This window comes from Chenopodium quinoa, unplaced genomic scaffold (genome assembly GCF_001683475.1).
Source record: "Chenopodium quinoa cultivar QQ74 unplaced genomic scaffold, ASM168347v1, whole genome shotgun sequence".
NCBI lineage: Eukaryota > Viridiplantae > Streptophyta > Magnoliopsida > Caryophyllales > Amaranthaceae > Chenopodium > Chenopodium quinoa.
The window spans coordinates 773,338-794,705 of NW_018745482.1; the positions used below are offsets into that span (position 1 = coordinate 773,338).

Genomic DNA, 21,368 nt, shown 5'->3' on the forward strand with positions numbered 1-21,368 from the left:
TAGCTTTTGCAAGCTCATTTCTTCAATTTCTCTTTGTTTTACCATGTTTTACATGTTCAAGTATGATATGTGGTATAATTGATATTGTTAGTCATGGCTTGTTTGATTTAAGTGGTTATTGGGATTTCCTTGTTGTAATTGGTTGGTTGTTGTTAGTAGAACTTGTTTCATGATGAATATGCATGTATGACTTGGGTTTTCAAGATTTCAATTTGTTTGCTTGAATGTGTTAATCTTTCACTAGGTTGTTCATGCTACATTTTGATTGAGAAATTCTTGAGTTGGATGGAATTTTGTGACTTTTACTCATTGTTCTCGGTTTGGTTTCGATGAGTTTTGAGTGGATTTCATGAATTTTAGGGGACATCATGCCCAATTTCGCCTAGGTTTTCTTAGGATTTGCATTCGATTTCCATAGGATTTTTAGCTCATGCCTTGGTTTATAAGTGTCCATTAATGCCTTGAGTTGTATTGTTGCTACCGTCTACATCTATTTCACAACTCATGGCTTTTACTCTCATTGCACACACTTTTTTATCTCAACGAGCTTCTTGTGCCTCCTTTTGGCTTGAATCTTCCTAATGTTAATTCTTGGCGATTTTTGTAGATTCACAATGCATATTTTTGGCAAAAGCAAGTCCAAGAGGAAGAGGACGGGTGAATCTTCATCGTCAAATTTTCCACCTCCACCCGGCATCTATGATCACGGCATCATCGCTCCAAACAAACACTTTTGGGATGTCTATAAAACCCTCATAGACCGTCCCATACGATCTACAAGGTTCTTCTGCGGGAACACCTTAAGAAAGCTTGGCATCATGGATGAAGTAGTCCGGCTCGCACAAAACTTTGGTTGGGGCGAGTTCATTGACCTCCACGCTCACACCTATGAGCGCGTGACATTGGAGTTCCTTGCTTCCCTCCGCAAGGAAGTCATTGAAGAAGATGATGAAGGGAATGAATCTCAAATTATTCTTCACTTTCGTATGTTCAACGAAGACCATTCCCTAACCAAGAGTGAGCTCAATGAGATCTTCCATTGGCAAGCAACCAGGATGCATCGACCTTCCGATATGACCTCAATGTGTCGCATTCCCTATAATGAACAAGAATGGTGGCAGAGCATCTCCACCAAGCCCGTCTTTCGCACTAACACCGCAAAGGTCAACAACATCATCCATATTGCTTTGAGATACTTTGCCCGGCTCCTTCAGTATGTCGTATTCTTCAAGGCAAACCTCGGCTCTATGGTGAAAGATGAGGTAGCTTGCCTTTACTTGGCCGACAATCCTCAGCGTTTAAAGTTCAAATGCTCCACCACTTTTATCTCGAGATTGTTGGACACTCGAGATGGGCGGCTTGGTGATGAGATACACATGGGGGGCATGATCACCCTCATTGCCCTTTCTTTGAATGGTGGAGCTTACAAGGACCAAATTTATTTGCTCCCCCATGTGCTCCAAAACAAAGAGGAAGAGGCCGTCGGCTACCCTCCTTATGCTCTTTCTATTGTTGCTCTCCGCAACCAACGCTTCATCAACTACACCACCCAGAATCGCAAATTTATCCTCTTGGTAGATAATGGAGAAGAATGGTGTGTCCTCCCGGATCCTCCTCACACTTCGGTAGACCCTTCCAACCCGCTAAGGTGGAAGATTGCGCGGAAATTCATCCCCGATGAATTAAGGAAAAAACAAGTCCGCGGTGCAATCCCTCACCCTCAACCGGTCTACCAAGTGGAGCATCCCTTTCCCCCCCCCCTAGTGGGGGAGGTGAGACATCTTCTTCTTCTTCCTCTTCTCCTTTTGATATGAGTGCCCTGCGTAGTACCCTCGATGGTATTCGTTTTGATAATCAGGCTTCTATTGAACAATGGGGGTACTACGCAAGGATGAACTATGATAGTCTTGTGCAAGCGGGCGTTCAAACGCCCTATGTTAACTATCCCTACCACCCGCCTCAAGAGGGTCCAGTTCCACATTGGGACCCCTATGACCCTAACAACCCCTCCCCCAACACCTATGCTTATTGGGAAGGTCCTATCGACCCATCCCAACGTGTTGGTACCCCACCATACAACCCTTATCGGCCGGGTGGGTGTGACTACGCCTATGATCCGGCAAGTCCATCAACCCCGAATCCTTTTGATGGTGGTTGGGGTACACAAGGGTGGCCCTATGAGCACTTTAACCAACCTTTCCATCCATTCATGGATCGCCCGGGGTTTGATTTCATGAACCCTCCTAAGGAACGGGAGGATAGAAACCCCCAATGAGGGTTCTCTCCTTCCCTTTCCCCCCCCCCCCCGGACTTTCATGCCTATTCCTTTTGCTCGAGACGTGCAAAAGACTAGCGTGGGGGAGGATGTTCCTTTTGGTTGAAGTGTACATATGAGGGTAGTGTGGTAGGATGGTAGCTTGTGCATATGGAGAACCATCAAGGATAATGAATTTATTGTAGTTAGAGATGATTTTTGGTTGGTAATATTCTTATGATGATGATGTTATGACGCTTCATTTCAAAAAAAAAAAAAAAAAAAAAAAAAAAAAAAAAAAATTGAAGTTGTTTTTCCCTCTTCTCTCTTGATCCCATAATCCAAATCCCAAAATCCAAATTTTGTAGATAGCTTTTTGTCAATCATTTTCTTTTGTTTATAATTCTAGTCTTTTCCTTTTGTTCACTAACTTTTCTTTGTATAGTTGTAGTGTTTCTTTTCTTTTGGCTCACTTTCCTTGTAGCTTGAAAACGGAAGCACAAAATGATGGAATAAGGAGCAACTCAAGCTCCGGAAACCTTGGTGAGATCGCAATTTTTCCTTGTGTTCTATTTCAAGCAGCATTTGGTGAGATCTTTCCCTACTTTCCTTTATTTTTCTTTGTGTGCATAGTTAGTTTGGACTAGAATGGAGTTGATTGTTCGAGGTTGTTTGCATTTGATTCCACGGAATCTGGTGATCGTTGGTATTGATGCCGAACGATCTTTGTTTGTCGATTGTGAATTATATGTTTACTAGCCTCTTATCTCTCTTGTACTCCTTGCATTAAAAAAAATAAAAAAAAAAATTCGAAAAATGTGAAAAAATGAAAAAGATTTTCCTTTTTATTCATGGCAAATCACGAAAAGCTTAGTTGTTTCATTTTCATTTCGAGCATAATAATGTTGACTCGTGTGTTTGAATGCTTTGCTTCTTGAGTGTTATAAGTTTGCATGCTTCAGGATTGCCATTGGTTGACTCTGGGACATGTTCATGCTAAGGTAGTTGTTCTAGAACTCGTTAGGCCCATCGAACCCAAATTCACTTGTTTGTGGTAAGAAGGTGTTGCTCTCATTAGGGGATTTGAAGCCCTAGAGATGGTTTTTATAACCCGATGTGAGCTTTATTGTTCAAGCCTCCAACATTACTTGTATGAGCGGCGTAGGATCCTCACCAAGGCATGCTTAGATCTAGAACTTGGTGTCTGGTTCCCGAGATCGAGACCGAACTAACCTACGAATGACAAAGGCATTCTTCATTCGGTGACTATTTTTGTTTTCTAGTATTAGTTTTTTTTTATCTTTTGTATTTTTGGGTTGCATTTGCCCTTACCATGTTGAGTCTTCCCCTCCTTGATTATAGCACATTGCAAGCCCATGGCCCTTTTGTTTTACTTTCACCCTTAGAATCGTGAAGCTCAAGCCATGAGGGCTTATTGTAGTTTTGATTTGAAATTTGGAAGGGAATGGTTCTACTTGGAAAGTGAAGCAGTGTTTTTGTGAATATGTGTTCAAGAAAAGCAAATGTAAATCCTAGAAAAAGCCTTTGAAGCTAAAAAAAAAAAAAAAAAAAAAAAAAAAAAAAAAAAAAAAAAAAAAAACAGAGAGAATGTGACAAACGAAGAGTTGATGAATGAAGATGTAAGAGGAAAGCGAAAGCTCAAAAGTGTTTGGCATTATAGTTCAAGATTGTGGCAACGTAGTTTGAAAATTGGTTGATGATTGATTTTGAAAAAGAGGCTTGATCACCCTTTGCTTCACGGTTAGGCTAAGCACCAATTTCCAAATTCCTCCACACCCTTACCCCCTAGCCAACATTACAACCCTTTCAATGCCCTGTTGACCTAGGTTGGTTGAGTCACTAGTCGGTGGAGGGAGCTGGAACTCAAGCATATGGAGAAGGCATGACTTGGTGAGATGTCGGGTTCCTCTATTTTGCAGTGTTTTATCTTTGTTCCGGCTCCTTCGAGGAGTCACTTGATGCTATCTCCAAGGGCGGATTTGAATCTAGATGAGGGAACGCGGTAAGATTGTATGGAATGCGGGGGGGAGTGGTGCATGTTTGAGTTCTCTATGCTTAGCATAACTTATCCTTCAATCAACTTTCGGCATCCCCTTGCATGCTCACTTCTACTACTCAGAAAGTTTGACACTCATTCATGTTTGTTATCTCCAAAAGCTCGATTTGGCTATGATTTGTTTTGGATTTGTTGTTTCTCTTTCCCTTGTTTTTGGTTTGTCTTGAACACGATTTTGTAAGAGTTGTGGGGTATGCTCTCTGGAAACCCTCACGAGATCACAACTCGTCCTCATCGGCGACCTTGGGGTTTAAATGGCTTGTTGCTTTTGCTAAAAGCAATTTCGGTTTTTCTTTTGTTCCTTGCATGTTTGAATAACTAATTCTTTCTCCCTTGTTCATTTTCCTTTGCTTTGCTCGAGGGCGAGCAAAGGCTTAGCGTGGGGGAGTTTTATGAGTGACATTTATGTCCCTCTTAGGGGTAGTATTTAGGTCTTTTTCCTCTTATTTTTCTTAGGTTTTTCCACCTCATTTATCCTCTTATGGATTCTTTATGTGTTGATGAAAAGTAATGCTTATTTGCGCTTATTTTGATAATCTTTATGCATTATTTTATCATCTCCATGCTCTCGTGAACTTTGGTATCTTCTGCAGGTTCCATGACGGTCCTATGCACGGTGGGAGGCCCCTCGGCCAAGTATGGAAGCATGGACAAAGGCAAGAGGAGCAAAAGGGAAGGAGAGGAAGCAAGAAAAGGAAGTGCAAGAGGAGGTGTGGCCGAACCTCTGAAAGTTCCGGTCGAACCTAGGTGTGGTCAAACTTTTGAAAAGTTTGACCGAACCTCCAGGGTGCAGTGAAGGCAGTGTCAAGCCAGTTTTCAGCAATTTTGCAGAAGAGGTCGAACCTCAAAAGTTCGACCAAACAAGGATCAGGGAGGTTCGACCGAACCTACACAGGGTTCGATCGAACCTACCCTGAGTCCGACCGAACCTACCCAAAGTTCGGTCGGACCTTTTCCCGATCTCAGCCAATTTTGTACGGACTATTTAAGGTCCTTTTGAGATCGTTTTTGAAAAAAAAAAAGAAAAAAAGACAGTAGCCTAGTTTTCAGAAACCTCTCTTAGTTTGAAACATTCCTTAGGATTAATTTAGCTTAGTTTTCATCAAATCAAATCATTGTATTAGTGAAATTCAAGAATTATTCTCAAAGTTTGGCAATTTGTATTCAACATTTGAAGCTTCAATTAGTAATTTCTCCAACCTTCTTCCTTTTAATTTCAGATTTTATTTGGTATTTGCATGTTATTTAAATCTTCTTAGTTCTTGGTAATTTGTTATTGGATGATAGTTATTTCAATTGTTAACCACTTTTCCCCAATTATTGAAGTATTTAGAACCCTAATTCTTGATTGCATGTTGATAAACATGAGTCGTGAGTAGTCTTCTTGCTAGGGGTTGGGTGAAGCTCGACCTTTTGGGTTAACTATGCAAATGTGGGAGAAGCATTGATGTTTGTATTGCAATTAAATTGATTATATGAGATTGCTTGTTAGTTCCTCATGATAGGTTTAGCTACCCTTGACTAAGGAGTTTGATAGTATGATATGCCTAATTTGACATGGAAGTGTAAATTGAGTACGTCATTACTTATTGTAATTTGATTATGTATCATCTATTGCTAAACTAATGAGGAATCTAAGTTTAGTAGTGTGAGTTGTTTTCTAATTGCATGAGGTTGATTTTACATATAGTCCTTGCTATATCTTGTCTACTTTACTCCCCGTTTGCCTATTTGCCTTGGTTGAGTGGATCTCATTCCCTAGTATCTTTAATTCATTGATTTAGAACCATAGTTTGTTTGTCTTCTTGATGAACCCCAATTCACCAATTGACTTCGAGTTAGCTTAAGTGTAAAGACCTTTGGCAATCATATCCCGTTCCTTGTGGACCGAACTCTTACTTGTCATTATGCTTGGTTTGTAAGGTGTTTGTTAATAAATGTGTTTGATTGAGTGTGGAATGTACGACCGTTCTAACGCCCATCACTAGGTCTTTCACTCTCACTTATTATGTTGTGTATCTTTTAATAAGTTATTCGTAGATTATCAACATACTTTCGAGAGATCCGCAAATCAATTGAACATTGTATATATAAAATCATTAATATAAATCATAAGGCTGAAATACATCAATAAACATGTTTATCATATCATAGGTCATTAAAAATATATACAAGGATATAAAAGATCATGTCATGTCATGTGCACATAATACACTTTTAAATCATAACATGTCAAACATATCATATAGGCTTACATATGATGTAGTAACAGGCCATTTAAGATTACACAGGTGCATTCATGATTACCAGACATAATTGTCACACATACGGGACTAACATAATAGTTACATATACGGGACTAAACACAATTGCTAGACATAATGGTTACCTCATTAGATCATCTTTAATCATCTCACTTAACTTGTTCTCCAATAATCATCATTCGAACTCTCAACCTCCGTCATTAATACCTCATCGTCATGATTTATTCGATCATACCCAAAAATAATAAATACTCATTAATAATGGACTATTGGTTCATGAATTGCTTTCATTCATGAATTCTTCTTCTTCTAAAATTTGTTCGGCGGCCTTGAAACTTGACATGAACAAGGCCTATGATAGGGTAAATTGGGAATTTTTATGGGAAGTTTTGAGGCGTTTTGGGTTTCCTCCGTATTGGGTTCATGTTTTACAACAATGTGTCACAACTATGTCCTATCAAATTTTGGTCAATGGTACGCCTTCTCAGCCCTTCAGGCCTAAGTGTGGCCTACGTCAAGGTGATCCTTTATCTCTATATTTATTTGTTTTATGTATGGAGATTTCTTCCTTAATTTTGCGTCGGGATGAACAGCGTGGCTTGTTCCAGGGGTTGAAGATTTCTTGCAGGGCGCCTTCTGTGTCCTATCTATTTTTTGCTGATGATGCTTTGTTATTTTTCCGGGCTTCGCCATCGGCTTGTGATCAGATTCTCTCAATTACGAATGAATTTTGTTCCATCTCTGGTCAGATGATAAATGTGCAGAAATCATTTGTGAAATTTAGTTCTAATACTCCAGATGATTTCAGAGATTATTTGTCGTCGACCTTACGGATGGAAGCTAGATCGTCTTTAGGCTATTATCTTGGGCTTCCGGTTGACTTGGGGCGGAAAAAATGTCAGGATTTCCATTTTCTGTTGGATAAGGTGGCCCAACGCCTCTTGTATTATGCTTCGCTGAACCTTTCATCAGCGGAAAAGCTGGTTATTGTTAATTCGGTGCTGGTGGCTACTTTTAATCATATTTTATCTGTGTTTAAGGTTCCAAATACAGTTTGTGAGCGGTTGGGTTCTATGTTGATTCGGTTTTGGTGGAAATCAGGTAAAGATTCTAAGGGTTTGGCCTTAGCTTCTTCTGCGCTTCTGCATTCTCCTGAAGGGTTAGGGGGTTTAGGTATCCGTCATCTTCGTTCTTTCAATAAGGCCCTTTTGGCTAAAAAATCTTGGCGGCTTATGAGACAGCCACAGCTGTTAGCTTCTCGGGTTCTTAAGGCTAAGTATCCAAATTTATTTTCGCAGTCTCCTTCTCTCCCTAGGTCTTGACCTTCTTGGGGTAGTCGGGGGCTTCTTGAAGGAGGTATTGTTGTGTCAAAAGGCTTGGCTTGGAAGGTTGGTTCTGGGGAGAATATTAATATTCTGTCTGATAATTGGATTCCTAATGTCAAGATTGAGTTTAAAGAAGATATTCCTGATAATGATCGACCTCGTGTTGTTGCTGAGTTACTGTCAGTAGGGTCTCGAATTTGGAATAACTTCTTTGATTCACCAGCTATTTCCTCCTCTTGTTGCTTCTTTTATTATTAGTCTTGATATTCCCAGACAAAAGATTGATGATTTTGTATACTGGAAGTATACTAAGGATGGTATATTTTCTACTAAGACAGCCTACAATTATTTGGTGTCTCAACATTTTAATTTGGATCTTGTTCGAAGTTCTGCAATCTGTTGGAAACGGTTGTGGGGCACTCCTCTCCTTCCGAAATGGAAGATGTTTGCTTGGAAAGTTATGCATAACGCTCTTCCGGTGTCTGCGTTACTTGTTCGCAAGGGTCTTCCTGTAGATCCTATTTGTATTTTCTGCCGTGCTAATTCAGAGTCGATCATTCTTTTGTTTTGGGACTGTCCTCTGATGCAATGGCTTTGGGGGGAGGCCAATTTAACCCGTTTAGTTGCTCCTTTTGTGTCTGGTCCTTGGCCAAAGTGGTTCTCGGACTGTATCTCTGCCCTGATTGATGTAAGGGACTGGGATAATATGGATAGGGTGTTTGGTCTTCTGTGGGCTATTTGGCTTACTAGGAATAGTGTGCGTTTTTTATCTGAGGTTTTCTCTCCATATTCTATTCTTCAATTAGCTTTTTCTTGGTATGAAAGAGGTAAAGCGGCTCGCTTGTTTGGTGGTTCTTGTTTTGGAAGTCCTCCTGGTTTTCATAGTTCTCCTTTGCTTCGGGTGCTTAGGGGTAGCAGTGGGGATAGTTGTGAGTTGTCTATTTGTTTTGATGGTGCCTGGGATGCTGTTACTCATTGTGCAGGTGTTAGTTGGTGTGTGGTGGATTCTTCCGTTGCTCCTCTGGTGCATGGTGGGGCTCGTGCCTGTATGGCTAACTCGACTCTTCAAGCTGAGCTTATGGCCTGTTTTTTTGCTTTGAACATGCTATCCGTCTTGGTGTTTCTCGTGTCTTGCTGCTTACTGATTGCTCAAGAATTTCTCGTTTACTTTTAGGTCCTGGGATTGCAGATATAACTGTGGCTTGGGTTATTAAGGATATTCGGGCATTGTTGGATTCATTCGTAGTTTGTCATGTGTAAGGTGCCTAGGGCTGTTGTTTCTCAGGCTCATGATCTTGCAGGAGCGGCTCGTCAAGGGAGTTACTGTCTTTTGTTTTTTAATTTTTTTGGTTTGTTTCTTTGTTCTGTGTTCTCCTTGCCCAAAAAAAAATGAAATCGTTAACATATAATTTCTTCAAAAAAAAAAAAAAAAAAAATCATTAACATGTATAATATGCTCAAAATAAAATAACAACTACCTCCGTTAACATTTACTTGCAACTTTGGAACATTTTTTGTCTCTTAAATAATAAGCCAAAATTGCAAGTAAATGTAAACGAAGGTAGTATAAATGATTTTGCACTTATCTCAGTTGTCGAATATAATTTGAGACGGTTTGACATATGTTATAAGTGAAAATTACTAAATGAAATTCTGTTACATACATTATATTAGCTTAGATCAATTTGTAATTCCTTTGCTTTACCATTGGGAGGTTGTGAAATCAAAATTTAATACTCCGATAAGGTGAAAGCTAATGAAAGTGGGTGGCATAACGTGTTAGAGGTAATTTTCTTCGTTATTAGATTATAATGATTGTATAAATTCTCTGTACCAAAACAGCATAAGGTTAAAGCCTCAATTTACTCTACCATGTGCAATTTAAATACCAATAACCAGTTGAATGCTACCAATAAACAGCAACTGAAATTTGAGATTTTACTTTTACATCTACAATAACAGCATAAAGGATCTAGCTGTTTATATTCACCCACATGAGCAAAAGTAACCATCAGTTAGTCTCCCCGTACGGTTTCCCATTATTTCCGCTTGGGAGTGGCGGGATAGAACAAGGTGTATTAGCAAAACTTTGGTCTCACATTTGAGAATGATAGGCTACCACCAATCACTTCAACCTTTTCGACCTACAAATCTCTTGCTGAATTCACAGCCAGTCTTTCAAGGTGGTAAATTCATACAAGACCTGCCAAATAACCCAAAGAATGTCAGAGCAAAGAATGGCACCTTCAGAAAACATTTGGAGAAACTGTGGCAATATTGGTTATACTCTACTTTCGCACTTTACATTTGGTGAACCATTTTTTTTTTTTTTTTTTTTTTTTTTTTTGCATTGCACCAAAAAATCCGTGTGCTTTTATTTAGTAATTTCCAAGACCTTAAGATGTATTTTCTGTAACAATGATCAGTAAGTGTTTAAAAAGAAAAGAGAAAGCAAGTTTTTTCCCCCTAATTTCATTTACTTCCCTTATTCATCTCCTCTGCTCTCCTCCACCTTGTCACACCTGAAAACTCAGCTTTACTAGCTGAGTAGCCTTACCTGTGCCACCAACAGTAATCACCACCCCTTCCCCATGCCACCAGTAGACATTTCTCTTCCTCCAGACCGCCTAATATGAAGGGAAGAGGGAGAAATGGTAGTTGTAATGGCCCTAATGGGTGCCAATGACAAGGGGATAACCCAGTGAATAATGGCAAATCAAAGAGCAATGGGCGCCGATTGTTGTACAGTTCGTGTGTGGAAAAGGCTAAAGGGGAAAGGCTTGGCTTGGGATAAGGGAGAGATGAGGCAGCATGTGAGGAGCTAGATATTTAATGTGAGGAAATGGGAAAGGCAGTAGCGTTGAGGATTCCGGATAGCTAGAGAATTTATGTCAGGAAACGGGAAAGGTAGTAGCATTTAGGATTGCGGATAACTGAGATTGGGGTGGTGGCTGGGAAGTTGGTGGTAGGCCATGGCACAAGGCACACAATAGAGGTAGGGAATTCAGTAGCTGTGTTGCGGAAGGGGCTGTTGGGGCAGAGGAGGGAATGATTGCAAGAAAGGGTGCTAGCTGGTGGTGTGGGGAAGGGGGGTGGCGTTTGTTCAGTTGACTAGCGGCTGGCCAGGTAGGCTGTGGCATTGTAGCTTGGTGCTGTATGGGAGTGGGAAAAATATTAATAAAATAATCTTATATATAATATAAGTCTCAATTTTGCAGCACTTAACCACAACACTCCAAAACCCCAACTCTCAATTCTCATGCACTTGGTATCCAATCTTTGTTTTCTAGTACACCTCTCTACTGTCTCTCTCTTTTCAAAACTTCAGTTGCTATTGCACATAGTATTGACAGGTTGATGCAAGGTTTATTATATAGGGGAGGTTCAAAAGATTATATTGGAAGTTGGGAATTAGTATGTTGTCCAAAATCAGCGAGAGATTTAGGGCACGAAAGAGTGATTTCAACAAAGAAGTTGCTTTGATGGGAAAATAGCGGTGGAGGTTTCCTCTTGAACATCTTGAATACGCCCTCTTGAATGTCATGAATCCGACCCAATGGACATCATCCAGTATGATATCATCAAAAGCAGTGTAAAATTGGCGGTCCCCCAAGGTATTGTTCTTGTGACTCACTATTATCCATAGAAATTTATTTCGCAAGTTTCTATTCTACTAAAGCTGCTGGACAGGAAGATAATCTAGTTTTGGAAAGATTTTAGATAGGTGAGCAGCCTCTGCGTGGCCATTGTCCTCACCGATTCAACCTATCTTTTCTCCATATACCCCAGTGTCCACTTTCAAAAGTGACAATGCCTGGGACTTACAGTTGATGAGACCAGCCCATGCCCAAAAGACAGAAAAACTCAGTTCTATGTAAGACCTTTTGGTATTTATACAAAGGATGAGGAGAGTTCATGAGTGTGGACAGAACATTCTACTGTGGTGTTTCAAGTAAAGCTTTTTATTTAATTCTTTGATTTGTTCCCCTAGATATCCCGTTATGAGGAATCTTAGGTCAGACCTTTTGCAGTTTGCTTTTCAGGGTGCTGTGCAGGAAAGGAGAAGAAGTTGCTTTGGCAAAATGTGATTATGGCAATTTTGTTATGTGAGTGGTCATAGCGAAATGGTTATACTTTTAATGGTGTTACTGTTTCATGCGATCTATAGAAGTATAGAGGGATAAGGTAACTGTATTACTTTCTTAATGGGCTAAGGCAGTCTGGGGCTTTCCCAAATTACTCCATTGGGGACTTACAAAGGAATTGGGCTAACTTATAGTTCTGATTTTCAGTCTCTTTCCAAGGACACGTTGTCCTCTTGATGTACTTATTTTTTGAGCAGTTTAATAAATTTTTTCTTTTTTACAATAAAAATCAAATTTACATACACATGCTTAACAAACACCACAAATCAGCCATAACAGATATAAGACCAATATTACTCAACGTACCGGATAGAGATTTGGAATTAGCAGTTGACTTTTGTTGTAGAACCAAATCATCAGCAGAATAATAATCTGCAATCAGCCGGTACATATATGATGGATTATGCCCTCCGCTGCAACAAAGAAAATTTGATGTATGATATGTCTATGAGCAAGGTACCCAAAATAAAAACCTTTAAACTGATTAATGTAGCTACAGAACAGAACTCAAAACAATAAAAAGTACGACCCATTGACACCAATATATTTAGAACCTCGAGAGATGCTCTATTCAATTACATTAAGGGAAATTTTGTGTGTTACGCCTGTGAACCAAGGATTATTGAAGTCAGGCAAGTTGCCAGGATGCAGAACTAAAATAATTCACCAATAAAGTATTCCAAACCATGTGTTGAATCCAGTATTTTAATCATGACAGTTGAACAAACTAAATAACCAATTACCTCTCTTCCAAGCTGGCCTTTAAAATAACATGCATTTGGTTGAAGCATATATTAACCCCCTTCTCCTAAAATGCCATATTTTTGTATACAAAAATAAAGGTTAAAAAAAATGTCCCATGCTTGCCAAGATTTCAGGTGCAGGAAAAGACGTAGAGAGCGGATATGCTGGCAAGCTTCATTGTCTTCAGGATGATTTGGTTCTAATGGATCCATTAGCATTGATTAGGAAAGTAAGATCACGACCGAAGATGCACCAGTAAGGAAAATAGAGTTGGGATCATGAGAATCTCTAGTAGAAGGCTTGTATGGGGGTATTTAGGAAAGATATAAAGAAATAGGCTAACAAGAGCACATAATAACTGAAAGGCATGGAAGGAGAGGATCTTGGTTGACAACTACCAGAGATGAATTCTTGGTCCATTTAGCCAACTCTGTCATTGGGATTAAGGCATTGATGTTAATATTGTTGTTAATCTACATCTGGAGGTCTCTAAGGGATCAATTTAGGAAGACAAACCTTAAAGGTTGGGAGTATTCCCAGGTAATGAAAAAAAGTAGGACCATTATCAGAAGACGAAATAAACATGGGATTTAAATTTCCAAAATAAAATATAAAAAGAGCAGCTTACGTGTCAGTGATAAAGAGGCTAACGAGCTTTGGTGGCACATAGTCAAATGTTGGGTTGACAATATGAAGCAGCGGTTTGCCACTGCCACTTCCAAAATCCATACAATCAGAAAATTCTCCAAAATCTAGTAGATCAGATGGGGACTTCAGCTCATTGAGTAAGACTTCGGGGTTGTGAGGATACAAGGGACATAACTGTCATAAGTCAGACGTTCAGCACAATTAACTTGTAAGCTATATAGATTGCATTAAAAAATCATAAGAAATATAGGAAGTTCAAAGATATTATACAATAATCTCATCTACTAGCATGATGTAACTGGTCAAAAACTTGCAGTCGAATAGCGTAATACTTCACATAGACATTACCAGTGATAAACAAAGACAGCATCACTGAAGGGTAGCAGATCAAATAGCATATTTATTTATATATATACCAACCAACTAATCTGCAGCTAAACACATACATGTGGAGGATATATCAATAAACCTATTTCATGTTGATGCAACTTCAAAGTAGCTTACGTGTTACCAAGTCATATATTATACTTAGATATTAGATAGTTTACAGCAATAACGTTATAAGCATTTAGTCATGTAATTCATATTTAAAAGTGTACCTAGCATCTTTACGCTATGTTTGGATAATAAATTAGAAGGGAACTGGAAGGGAGGGAAATAGGAGGAAGGGGAAGGAAGGGAAAGTAGAGGAAATGATGAGCTCCATTTTCCCTCCAAATCTCTCCAATTTTGAAGGGATGGTCTTTATTAAAGGAGGAGAGAAAATGGATCCCTCCCCCCCCCCCCCTTCCCTCCCCTTCCCTCCCCCAACATATTATCCAAACAAGGAAGTTTGTCTCCCTCCCTTTCCCTTCCCTTCCTTTCCTTCCATTTTTTGTTATCCAAACATAGCATTAAAGTTATTGCTTATCACTGTACACCTTGTTCTTGTGTATAAAGCAAGCAGAATTGATCATGTAAAATAATTTCAATTTCCGTTAAGGTCTCCATAGGATAAAAGCCTTCTTTCCACAAATTCACAGGTAAACACAATGGTAGTCATCTTCAGAGTTCAACACTCAGGTACAGGTCAGCTTTTTCCATGAAGTCCTTGAACCTTTGGTGAAATGCTCATTCTCTGCAGCAGCCTAATGTTGATCCACAAAGATATTCAAGAAGTATCCTATAGTTGGCCGGTAAATAAAACAAATAGTATGCAATCATATCTATCAAAGGCCTCTTCACCCAGATTATTAAACTACTCCAGTTCAAACAAAAAATAAATAAATTCCAGCTCACTATATCATAAAAGGCATAAGCAACTTTCCCCATTTTAATGAGCAGACATTCAGCCAAGATACTGTAAGATTAACAAGGCATTCACCATAACGATGAGGTGGTTGAATGACTCAAACAAGAACAAGAAGATTTTGAAAAACCATGAGGTAATCTTTACATATCGTAGCCCGATTAAAAAAATTACAGCATTTTATCGCTCAGTGGAAAAGCAGATTAAGGCACATAGGCGGATAGGACTACTGTGGATGAAGATTCTTTTTAAAGCACCAAGCATTAAAAGAAGGGTAAAAGCCAGGAGCAATCACCTTGTGACTGCCTGCAACAACAACAAAAGGAACAGCATGTCTTTGAGCAGCAAGAGCAACCATATTCAAGCCAACAGGGGCTATCAGTCCACCATTAGCCATAACAGCATGAGCTCCAACTATGACCTTCAAACAATATTTCAATACATGGATATGACTAAATTCAATTGATAAGAAATTGACACACGAACGGAAGTGGACAAGCGTACCATGTTTACTCTTGATATCATGGCAAAAACAGCAGAGTCAGTAATCACAGTGGTCTGCAAACCTCTAGCCACCAATTCTTTGGCAAGAACATGCCCTTGGTACCTGGTTCCAATGTGACAGCAACATATCAGCAAAAAATTAATGAAAACATATACTAAACATAATGTCGGTTTAGATACATTTGGACTTCTGCGACTTTCCAATATGAAAGTAAATAACCCGCAAAAAATGTATACAACTGTGCAATTTCAAATCTTCAGCAGTCAGCAGTCAGCATTTAGCACTACCTTTTTACTACATATTTTTTTTTCATCTCTATTTTATGGAGTACCAAACTCATTAGATAATCCTCTAAAGCTCTAACATGCATACTTGTAGTCTAAGGAGAACTATTATTCTATCCCACTCACTTGAGAGTTAAAGAAGATGTAGACATGTAGTGATATCAACTCACCTTTTTGCAAAATCAGAAATGTAGAAAAGAAGGCCTAATGTAAGCAAACTTTCATAGATTATCTCAGAAAGAAAATTCAAAATATAGGTTTAATAGGTGCATCATTTTTACTTAAGATCTCATCTTCTGAAGAAGATCCTAGACAGATGTTATGCAAAGATTGTATATTTACTGGCTTTGCACCTAACTTAACAAAATGCAAGGAAAATGTTTGTACCTTGGAGCACCTTCCGCAACAAAGACCTTGAATGACCGTTTCTTTTCCTTTGCAGCACAGAGAAATTCCATCACAGTTCTTGACCGTCCTAAAGTCAAAATTACCTCACTGCAACAGTCATGGTTTAATGAGCAGATTGAACAAGCCACGTTAAAAGGAAATTATCACACAAACACACACGCGCCTACGTACACATAGTTGCATGTATAGTGACACCCTAATTCAAGAAAGCCTAGAATAAATCTTAGCAAACAGAAGATGTCAAATCACAACAAAAAAACATTTTTTTCCTTGTTCATGACTTCATGTATAATGGGCATCAATCATTACATCCTCAAGATCACCAGGCCAGAAAACATGAATTCAAAAAAAAGGTGAAAATTAGGCAAACATAGCAGTGCAACCAAACTAAATTCCATATGCCAGACAGCCAGACAGATTGTGAACAGGTACTTGATCTTAATTGATTAACTAATCAATTAAGCAGGTAAAAGATCATATAGACAAAAACAGTCCCTTCTAGATATGAACCTGCAAGGAACCAACACAAGAAGGTCCCACACTCATATCCAAAGCAATGAGGAAGATGAAGGGTAAAGAAGTCAGATGAGGACAAATAAGAATGATTAGAAGAAATGGTTACGACTTACAAGAGAAAGAAGAGACAGGCATCACGAGATTGTCATGTTATTTTTTATTTTTTTTTATTTTATTTTTTTTATTTTATTTATTTTTGTGGCAGTAAAGTAGTGAACAAGCCAAGTAGTATGATGTAATAAATAGCAGAAGAGAAGCATGGAATGAGGCATTGTGAAAATAGTTAGTGAGAGTCCTGTGGAAATAACAAAAATCATATCCCAAATTATTTTATAATTTTCTCTCTCTAAACTCTTAATTTCTGCAAATATTGATAGGCAGTAGCAGCGCTCGTGAAACTAAGAAAGAACACTCACTTATATCCAACATTTAGATAAGGTTAAAGCATATACTACAAGTAGAAAGGCAATTAAATTGGATGAAGATCAAAAGGAAAATCAACACCTTCCTATGGCAGCAAAACTGTTCAACAATGATTTCACATTTGTTATGCATATACAACAACATCAACAGCAACAACAAAGCCTTAGTCCCAAAATGATTTGGGGTCGGCTAACATGAATCGTCATAAGGAACCATCCAAAATAGGCAACAAATTACCCATGTTATAGAAGTAAAAACAAGAACATACTTTTGATGAATGTGCTCAACTGCTTGCTCAGCAATCTGCTCATGGCAAGTGTCTATATCCTGAATGAGCTCATTAACAGATTCAATGATATCATGCTTCAGTTTTCGAATCCTTAAACTCTTATCAGCAGCTGCAAAATGCAATCATAATTTAATCAGTAGAAAGAGGAAAAATGGTAAGCTCCAGATAATCTTACTATAGCACCCTTCTTCCTATCTTCATTAAAGCCCTTTCAAGGACTATCATTCTCCTTATCAGGGTACTGTATCAGCTTCTATTGGTAAACCCAGTAACCTAGAATTCTGAGTTATTTTATTTATTTAACTCTAATTAGAGTAAAGAAAATATATAATAATATCTCTTATTCAAAATGAGCAGTTGAGCAGACAATCACACACATTGGTGGCCCTCAAACAATTATATAAGCTGTTATACAAAGGAAATGTTGACAGCCAAAGGGCAAAGAGTGCAAATTATGGCATTTGACTTAAAAGACAACAAGGCAGAGAGCAAATTTGATGAAGTTAATGGAAGGCAGGTACATTGAGGCTGGACAAAATAAGGTTGGCTATGAGGTCCAGCAAAAGGGCTTACAAAATACATATAAAGCTTTCAAAATGCATCTAGAAGTGCTGGTAGGGATTGAAATATCCATTATATAGCAGTGACAAAACAGACTCATTTTTACATAAAGAAAACAATGCGCTACAGCAAGGTTCGCGTCAAGTGCACAAACTTACACTTGCTTTTTCCTTCAGAATCACCCCCAGATGAAGAAAGGGGAGCAGCAGAAGCATTGGGTACATCTTCAAGAAGAGTATGTAGTGATGGTGGGCGCAAAGTGCTCCTTGCTGCAGCAGCTACTACGGCTGCTGACAGAACAGGATGATCATCTCTGTCATCTTCATCATCATCACTTCCAACTGATATATTTAGGTCACCAATAGCAGCGGTAGTAAGAGATAAATCCTCCTCTCTAATAATATGTAGCACCCTCCTGACAATATTACCAACAGCAAGCTCTGCAGTTCAAATCAGATGGAAGGTCACTAAAAGCTCCGACAACGTACATTAAAGGCATCACCTCCATACACTGAGATACAAGAAGACGAGTGAGTCTCCCACTTATTTGTTCCATTCAGTCAGACAATAATAATTTGTTTAAGAAAATTATATTAAAAAAAAAAAATTAAGACAATCTTACAAAGGTGTTGGAGGACAAGAGACAAACTCGAGTACCTAACTTCTTTGCATTTTTAACAACAAAAAACTAGTCTTGTTTATGAATTGCATTAATAATTTAATACACTTCACAATTTTAACAAAGTACAGCAGAACAAAAAATTAAATGAACCTTTAAATACCTTTTTCTGATTCAGTGGCATGAAATATAAGCAGGAACTCTACTGCTGAGGATTCCTAAAAGATTTCTTTAATATGTTCAAGTAAGAAGTGAGCTCTTATGTGGTTGCCTTTGCCTCCTAATTTTTTAATAGACTCTACAAAATCTGTGAATCAATGTGCCTAGAACCTTTCAAGAATCTAAATTCTAAAATACTAGATACTACTCTCGTAACAACAAAGTACTGGAAGACATTGCATGGATGATCCAAATGATAGCCGATCCAACAAAAAACAAACTCGACTTTAGAAATGTAAACTAATCATATAACTCTTTAGAATTTTCATCAGATGTGAGGTGATGCCAGTATATCACTAAGAAATCCAATTAAGTATGTTAATCATGTCCATAAATTATAGCTTGCTTCATGCTGAGAAATTTACACTTTCTAATTCCTACAATAATTATACTCCTTAACAAATATTGCATTATAGTTTCATCTTATCCTTTTGTCAATGCGTCTTAAATTTTTTTTTTCCTTAAAAATAGTTATTATTTCTCATTTATTGTGAAGGAGATGGTTCAAAATAGGATAGTAAAAACATTTCATCAAGGATGACTGCTACGAACTAGGAGCAATTTGATTTTCTAGGGTATTGACAATTTTTATAAATATGAAGCACGAACAACTCTAGACCCTTATTTCACCACACTTCACGATTCCTCAGAGATTTCCATATTGATTTCCTTATATAACATTTCTTGTTGCCATGAGAAATGGTTTAAGAGACTTCTCTCTCTCTCTTTTCTTTTTCTCAACAAGTTGAGTTAAAATGCAACAACATTTTACACCTCAGCTAAAAAGAAAGGCATAACTTATAGTTTGATGTCAAACAACATTGTCAATTGCAATTTTTCGGATTAAAAATAACACATAATAGAGGCCTACCCACAGGGTTGGCAGCAATTAGCTGCTCTCCAACAGCCTTTACCGCATCAATGAGAGCTCCAGCTTGGTTTGTATAAGGAATTCTCTGCTGGGATATAACGGAGCGAAGAAACTCTGCAGTGTGCTTTGCTGTTGCTTGTGACCCCTCAATTTTACTAAAATACAAACAACAAAAAAATTCTTCGTAAAAAAAGCTAAAAACTTCTGTAAAATGTACACAAATCGAGTAACTTAGCATAGTCACCTCACCGTTTTCTGAGTTTGTTAACAAAGTCATTGACTAGAGCTTGTACGTCAGGCATTATTAATTCTCTCTATCCCAAATGTCAGACCTGAAACCATGGATGTCACTCATTAAGCTTTATCCAATTTTGCTAATCTTTAACAATAAAAAAAAACACATGATTCGTCTAACAATATACTCTATCCAATTTCACTAATCTTGAACTACAAAAAAAATAAAAAAAAAAAAAAAAAAAAAAAAAAAAAAAAAAAAAAACGACTCGTTTAACCATTAGAATTATTAATAAGAAGTACGCAACTAAACAACGATAATCACAATATGCAAAATCATCCACTAATTAACAGGCAAGTGCCTAAGCCAGGGTTTTAATACTTCCGTCCTAACATTTAAGGGTTCTGCAATGCATTAGCAATTATTTTCAATTAAACTATCAATCAAATTCTTCTTGGTTGAAAAATTGAATAGCAAAACTTTAGCATTTCAGTAATTAAATTATAACCAATAGTTCAATAATCAATTCGAACCCTAAATAGAATTCAATCAACGTTAACACTAGATTGGGAAACTGAGAATTGATGATTAAAAAAAAAAAGGCATCTTACGCTTCAATGGAGGAGAGAAAGCTACTTCAGCGGAGAATTCAGAGTTTAGCCGCTTCAATGGAGGAAAGAGACAAGGAGGATTATTTTTTTTGTTTTTTATATTTTGAGGATCTTCTTTTAATCACTTTGAGCAAGGTGTGCAAATTCGGAGATGGTGAACTGTTTGGAATTTATTATTAGCCCGCTATTATTTGGTCACTTATAAAATAAATAAAAAGTTTATTATTAGCCTGCTATTATTTGGTCACTTATAAAATAAACTAAAAAGAATAATCTCACCTTTGTTACTTCTGTTAAAAATAATTCAACCTTTGAATAAACTAAAAAATAATCTTACCTTTGCCCCCCATTTATTCAAAATAGTCCCTTAACCTGTTTGTTAATTTGCTAACCTATAAAAGAAGGTGAGTTGCTATGTTTCACCATTTTATAGATTCTTAATATTTTGTATAATTAAAAAAATAATTAGGATAAAAAAAACTTGCAGACCCTTCCCTTCATGTTCCCCTTCCCTCTTCCCGATCCCCCATCAGAACGGAGCAAGCCCACCCATGACTACCCCTGCCGCAACAGCCTCACCCCTCCTTTCCGACGCGCAAACAGCAAAAAGCATCATCCTTTCATTCTCAAGGCTTTTTCTTTCAGTATCAATCTTCAAATTTTCCAATTCTCTTTCCTTTTTGCTGCTGAATTTTATCCATTTGAAATTCTGTTTTCTAATTCTAATGCTAGAATGTGAAGTTTCAATCCTTGTTCTTCCAAGTTAACCAAATGTGATTTCATTCATTGCTTACCCATCATTTCTCCATTTGATTGTTGCAATATGCCTGTGAGGTGTTATGGGGAGAAGTTTCAGAGTTTGGAGAATGATTTGATGTTGTTGTTGCTGTAGTGGGGCAGGGATAAGGGTGGTGCCCGGCTGTAGAGAGGTGGATTGGCGGCAAGGCCGCGAGGGGAGGTGTAGTGAGTGATGGTGTTGTTGTTGTGTTGGTGCGTGAGTAAAGGATTTTGAGTTGGGAGGGGGGTTTGCCAGTCCGGGACTCCGGGTAGCGTGGGGTCAGGTGGTGGTTATGGTTTGGGGG

General features: G+C 38.2%; 2 protein-coding genes across 2 annotated transcripts; one reads left to right on the plus strand and one right to left on the minus strand.

Annotated features, from left to right (window-relative positions):
* Positions 1 to 6,888: 6,888 nt before the first annotated feature.
* LOC110715189 lies at positions 6,889 to 9,180 on the plus strand. Its single transcript, XM_021893760.1, has 4 exons — positions 6,889 to 7,857; positions 8,041 to 8,099; positions 8,194 to 9,005; positions 9,095 to 9,180. Exons 1-4 carry the CDS (start codon positions 6,889 to 6,891, stop codon positions 9,178 to 9,180), a joined length of 1,926 nt encoding a protein of 641 aa, XP_021749452.1.
* Positions 9,181 to 9,699: 519 nt separating this feature from the next.
* LOC110715184 (translation initiation factor eIF-2B subunit beta-like) lies at positions 9,700 to 20,877 on the minus strand. Its single transcript, XM_021893757.1, has 11 exons — positions 20,287 to 20,877; positions 19,690 to 19,772; positions 19,441 to 19,595; positions 17,890 to 18,171; positions 17,150 to 17,279; positions 15,922 to 16,029; positions 15,250 to 15,352; positions 15,041 to 15,166; positions 13,438 to 13,631; positions 12,372 to 12,478; positions 9,700 to 10,123 (listed from the first exon to the last, which is right to left on the minus strand). The coding sequence occupies exons 2-11, from the start codon at positions 19,740 to 19,742 to the stop codon at positions 10,113 to 10,115; spliced, it is 1,269 nt and encodes a 422-aa protein (XP_021749449.1). The 5' UTR covers positions 19,743 to 19,772; positions 20,287 to 20,877; the 3' UTR covers positions 9,700 to 10,112.
* Between the last annotated feature and the right edge of the window lie 491 nt (positions 20,878 to 21,368).